The sequence below is a fragment of the Vidua chalybeata genome, chromosome 2 (genome assembly GCF_026979565.1).
Source record: "Vidua chalybeata isolate OUT-0048 chromosome 2, bVidCha1 merged haplotype, whole genome shotgun sequence".
Taxonomy (NCBI): domain Eukaryota; kingdom Metazoa; phylum Chordata; class Aves; order Passeriformes; family Viduidae; genus Vidua; species Vidua chalybeata.
This window is the reverse complement of record NC_071531.1, coordinates 64,152,261-64,158,260: the sequence shown is the minus strand read 5'-3', so window position 1 is coordinate 64,158,260 and position 6,000 is coordinate 64,152,261. Positions and strand designations below refer to the sequence as shown.

At 41.0% G+C, this 6,000-nt stretch overlaps 1 protein-coding gene across 1 annotated transcript in view; it reads right to left on the bottom strand.

The window, feature by feature from the left end:
• Positions 1-1,048: 1,048 nt before the first annotated feature.
• Positions 1,049-6,000, bottom strand: part of NECTIN3 (nectin cell adhesion molecule 3) — a 126,890-nt gene continuing 121,938 nt past the window's right edge. Inside the window, exon 8 of the mRNA XM_053935085.1 lies at positions 1,049-1,345. Coding sequence (XP_053791060.1) covers positions 1,289-1,345 — 57 coding nt within the window. The 3' untranslated portion in view covers positions 1,049-1,288. The remainder of the gene's footprint in view (positions 1,346-6,000) is intronic.

Here is a 6,000-nt window from a genome sequence, read left to right as displayed (position 1 = left end):
TAAGAACTGGACCCTAGGAATTTAGATAAAAGATTTGAAACACCATTGCTTTGCTGTTGACTTTTCAAGTGAAAAAATTAACACTGTAATAACAAAACCTAGACAAGTTGAAAAAACAAAAGAGGAAATCATCTGAGAGAAAAATTACATATAAAACCAGCTTATATTAAAGCTTAACAGTCCCTGAGGGTGTTATGAATAGCTTTTGAATAGATGAAGCATTTCTAGTAATTACAGTGAATTGAACAAATACTGTCAAATTCAAGTTTGCCACAAGATATCTTTTTCTAAAGAAAGGACAACTGATTTTTTTTTTTTTTTGCAAACCAAATAATTGTTATGTTTAAAAGACCAGGATCTGCATACCAGAAAATCTTTTTTGTATGGTATTTTCAACACTTAATACAAAAACCAAAATAAATTTTTTATGTTCTTTAATAGCCACCCTCCCTCCTGAACAACCTATTCCCTTCCTCCTCAATCACTCAGATGAGCAGTTTTTGTAGATGAGCCAAAGACCATCAGAAAACCAGTATCACTATTGAAATTACCGGAGAAGGTCAAAATTCAAATACTCATCATGCTTGTGGACATTCAAATTTCATTTTAAGGTCCACAGAAAGACTTAAAACACTGTCCCTGTAGAAACATCCAGACTCCACTTTCCTTTTGTTTCTCTTTTGCTACATATTTTGGCAATTAATTGGTGCTGAGGCATCAGACCTTTTCCTGTTCTCCCATGAGAGGTCATTGAACAGCCCAGGGACAGAAGGCAATGGCTGTAGAGTTCTCAATCCACAAAACAAAAGATTTTGCAGAGGAAAGCCAGAGATGGAAATGGATAAGGAGTGATAAAGTTGGATCCTCCTTTTTCTCCAACACCACAGAGCAGCTCTTGAATTCAATTTGTCTGACTTTCGCCCACCTTCCAGAAATATGAGTCATAGCTGATGTTGTTTCCTCATGTATTCAATTATTTATTTCTTTGGTTTTGTTCCATGCTAAAAAAGAACTGAACTAAGAATTATAATTTTCAGGGCAAAAAGAATATTTGAAAGCAGAACTTACAAAAATTTCTGGTTTGAAAGTGAAAAGGATGCATTTTAATTAAGGCCACAACATCAGTAGTCCTTCAGAAGATAATCCAAAGCAGCCTTCAGCTTCTTCATGTCAATGTAATATGAGAAACTTATTCACAAGTGGCAAAGGAGTAGACAATTTTGCAGTTGTGTTTTCTCCAAACACAGGATTGGTCCAGAGGTCAAAGCTTTATACAAGAGATAAGCCATCAAGATGGTGACAGTTTTACAAAACGAAGCGCTGAACTTGCTGTAAAAAAACAGCTCTGTCAAAGCAGAAAAAAAAAAAAAATATCAAGAGTCTTATAATATGACTACATTAAGAACATTTTTTAAGCAATACATGGTATACAGCCTACTTAATTCAATTTGAGAAATTTTTAACTGGATTATACCTTGGCGAGATGACCTCTTAGGTAATTTTAAACTCAATTTTTATCTGTCCAAATAATGAACTCTAGAAGGTTAAGAAATTAGCACTTCAGAGTTTGTTTTAGTACAAAGACTTTCTGAGAGGAGGCTATTGTACCGAAATTGTCAAAATCCCATCTGGATAATCATATAGACAAGAAAAATGCTAAGAATTGCTATCTATCTGCTAGTTTTCTCTGACAAGATAAAATAAGGCACAGACAAGCTGCTAAAAGAAATGCAGACAGTCATTGCCATTAATGAAAAAGCTTATCCCAAAATGGTTGAAGGAATGCTAGGAAAAAAGTAAAGTAATGTTTTCTCCAACAAACAACTATAAAGCAAAGAAAATAGAAATCTGTAAGATGCCATTTAAAATCTAGGTAAAGATATTATTTTCCACAAGCAATTATTGACTGTTCCTTATTTTCAGTCATAAATGATCGATGTCTTTGGATTGTATTCTTTTCTGTGTGTATGAAAACCTTTACTCTGTGTTTTTGTTTTGATTTTTAGGGGAGATGTATGTGCAAATCCCAGCATTTGTATTCCCTCTGGCTTGCACTTCCACAGACAGAGAGCACAGGGGAAAGAGAATTAAGAGCCAACCTGACCTATCCTGCTGGAAGGGAGGAGCCCATAGGTGTGTCAGATTCCACAGGCTCACGTTTCAGCCACTCCTTTGAAACCACCAGCAGCTGAAATGCCATCAGGTCCCCAAGTGTTCTGCTCCCAAGCTTCAGCCTCTTTCCTCACCAAGAATTTTTATTCTTCCAGCCCAGAGGAGCCCACTTCATGTTGTCCTGTCCATGAGGACGGGGAGAATGGAACACTCTCTCCACCACCACAGTCCTTTCCTTTACTGAGAGGCCACCGTGTCCCTGCTTTCAGTGATCTACACTGAGCTGCTCACTTCTTCCAGCCCTTCCTGCTGCTGTCCCATCTCCAAGCACCTCAGGGGCACAGAGATTGCTGCCCTACCTCTGGAGGTCCTATGCCTGTGGTGGGGCCCAGGGGCAGCTGTGGGGGTCAGGCTGCCAGCTCCAGTGGATATTTTGGGTAAAGAGTAGCTGCTGCAGGAGAGCCAACGGTGCTTTGTTCCAGTGGGACACAGGGTGTCCTGGCAGTGCATTGTATGAGAACTGGGCAGTGCTGCAGCTCATGGCTGTGACCCCAGAGAACACTGCTGCCACTGTGGCAAAATGCCATCACTCAGCAGCGCTGCCTCTCAGTGACAGTGAAGGCTGATGGACACACAGTTGCCAAGGAATAGGACTCCTCAGGCTCCTCAGGCTCCTCAGGGAGACACAGCTCAGTGACTCCTGCTCAGTTCAGCCAGAATTGCAGTCCAAGGGCCTCTTACAGTCATAAAGTACCACCCATGAACTGTTTGGCACTTCCTGGCTTTTGAGAAAGACAAGCTACTCCAGATCTGGTATATGCCATACAGGAAAAGCCTCTGGGAGCTCAGGAAGAAGGATGGCTGTATTCCTGCAGAGACCCTCAATGGAAACTCCAAAAAGCATTAAAAAGAAGAAACTGGGGCATGATCTTTCCACAGTATGGAAACCACTACAACCTGCATTTACTATTAATGCTGTATCAGAGTCCAATAATTATCTGGTTGGCTGGTGCCAACAGACAGCCTATGCACCATCTCTGGCCATCAGCCTCACTACTGTTTCTGGACAGTCTATTTTCCTATTGCCTTATGCAGATGCATGTGACTTATTTACATTCTCTCTATCATGAATGGGTAACTTCAGATATTCAGAAGAAGGGCAATTAAAAATAACATGAGGTCAAGCAGACAGAGATAAGTGAACAATAAAGCATCTGGGCAGGTCAGGTGCTTGAAGATATCACTGAAAACATCTTCAGTAAAAAAAAAAAAAAAAGAGAAGAAGAAGAAAAGAAAAGAAAAGAAAAGAAAAGAAAAGAAAAGATAAGAAAAAAGAAAACAAATTACCACCTTGACAGATTATTAAATGTTTAAAGCTTCTGGCAATAAAAATTGCTAATAAAGAAGGAGTGTAAACCAGAAGACAGTGGCAGCAAAAGTAATTATACAGCAGAATGATTTAAAAGCACACAGCTATAATGACTTTACTTTATGAGAGAAACTCAAAGATTCAGCATTCAAAAAAAATAACCAATTAGGGAGCAAGGGAGATGGAAAAAATCTATTTAAACCAAATTCCTACAATCAAGTGATAAATCAGTCATGAGTAATTGTAGGAATTACTGCGATTCACCACGTTTCGATAACACTAGCTACTCCACCAGAAGGTGAAGAACAACTCCTCAGTTTCTCATCATCCAAAGGGACTCCACAGAACAATTTTTGAGAAATTGTTGTGCTCAACAAGTTCTGCTGCTTAGCTGTAACCAGCATGACCAAAGTTAAATTTTCGGTTTGGAGAACTTTTCTTATTTTCACAGCACCAGAGTCATTTCAGCTCAGTGGCACCTAACAGGCAGGCTCCTTGACTCCTAACCACTTGGAGTTGTGTTCCAGGCTCTCCCTGCCCTCAGCCACCCCAGTCCCCTGCAGCCTCCATGCCGCTGACAGCTCCATGCCCTCAGAACTGCCCTGGGAAAGGAATTCTGTTCACTGCACTCTCACTGGGACCTAGATCTTCCAGCAGGGAAGTGGCAGGAAAGAGAAACGGGGACTGCTGTGGGCAGCAGCCTAGACTTGTGTCATATTCAGAATGCAAAGAAAAATACCTCATATTGAAATGTTTCTACACCTGAGTAAAGATCTGTATTATTCTGAAGGTAAAAATATGTTACTCTGTTCCCCCATGTATCCCCTCCCGCTCGTTCTAGTGATGTTTGTATATTAAAAATCAGGGCCTTTATAAACCTTCTGATTTTAGTTCTGTAGCTTTTCCCCTCCCATTTGGCAAAAAAAGTTTTGTAACGTAGAAAAGTTGACACTATCAGATATCTGCTTTAGAAATAGCACAGAAAAAATCCAACAGCTCCCCCCGCCCCAATCAATATAGACATCAATATATCTGTATGGGAAGGATCTTTACATGGGCTCTTTTTGACATGGTGGTGGTATTGGTCTGACCTGTCTTGTTTGCTATTACCCTCTTCAAGGTCTGTGTGTGCCAGGATGAGACCCCTGCTCCTCCACCTTGATAAAATGCTTCTGAGAGCAGGGACTTGGATTGGGCTAAATGCTCCAGATGCAAGGACTAAATATGAAATATAAACGGCAAGAACATGGATCAGGTCACATGAAAAAGCAGTCTGTGTGTTGAGATAAAAACTTAATTTCTCATTTGCTGCTTTCCTATGTAATTCTTCTTTTTGTATTTAAAATAAATACATTAAAGAAATTTTTAATACTAGGACTGTGCACCTCAACTTTCTGTAAAGTAAGCATTACACCATTATATACCAAATATTTAAAAATTTAATTTCAGAAGAAGGGAGAGATAAATCAACTCAGTTAGGACTTAGCTGTCAAAGCTGCTCTGCTTCTCTGCTTCAACACCTCCCAGGAAAAAGTAAGCATTGATCATTATCAGCATACTATCCATCCGAGTTTGCTTAATGTTCAAATTTCAGAATGGGATGCAATTAATTAATATGGGCTTACACGTGCCGTGTTTTCAGACCTAGTATCTATTAACAGACACTTGACATTAATTATTTGTATTATTGACCTCTTTGCATCATAGAAAGCTCTCTGGAGAGGAGCTTGGGAAAATGCCAGTGGTGGACAGGCACAGTTGCCAAAGGCAGGCAGGGAGATGCTGTGGTTGCACTTCTGCAGCCTGGGAATGCAGGTGTTGCAATGCTGAGCTCAGGGTGCTGTTGTTTTCATCACTGGGGCGCAAACCAGGGAAAAGACAGCCTCAGTTGTGTTCAAATCCTTGCATGGTGTGACCCTACCTGGCCTGGGGATGTGCCTGTGGCACTAAAGACATTGAGATGCTTCCCTTGCCACATACACATGAAAAAGCAGCCTAGCCCTCCCCAGCTAGGTGCTCTTGGGCAGGTGACCTCCAAGTTGGGCAAGTCCCTGAGGTTTCCAGTAAAGATACATACACACAAAGTTAGCAAATAAATGAGTCAAGCAATGAGCAGAACATTAAATTTCAGAAACAGCACCAGAGAGAAGAAGTTCTAATTGTAGGGACACAACAACAACACAGAAATCAGAAGAATCCAAGCACCAGGGCCACAGTCAGAGCAGTGCGGCCTCAATTACACAAATAGGGCAGGAAGCAGTCTGAGGGCAGGTGTGGGGGATCCACACAGACCCACAGTGTTTCCTGGACAGCAGCAGCTAGGAGGAGAGCAACGCTGACATAACTTAGGGCAGTGTAAGACCTGCAGCTGTCTGAGAAGGCATCACCCAAAAGCTCACAGTACTGGCAGGAAATTATCAATGATTAATCTGCCTTAGGTTGACTGTCAGCCTGGTTACACTGCAAGCAAGGGACTGCTAAGAGACCTTGAGGGCAGGAATCAACTTGAAAAAACTAAG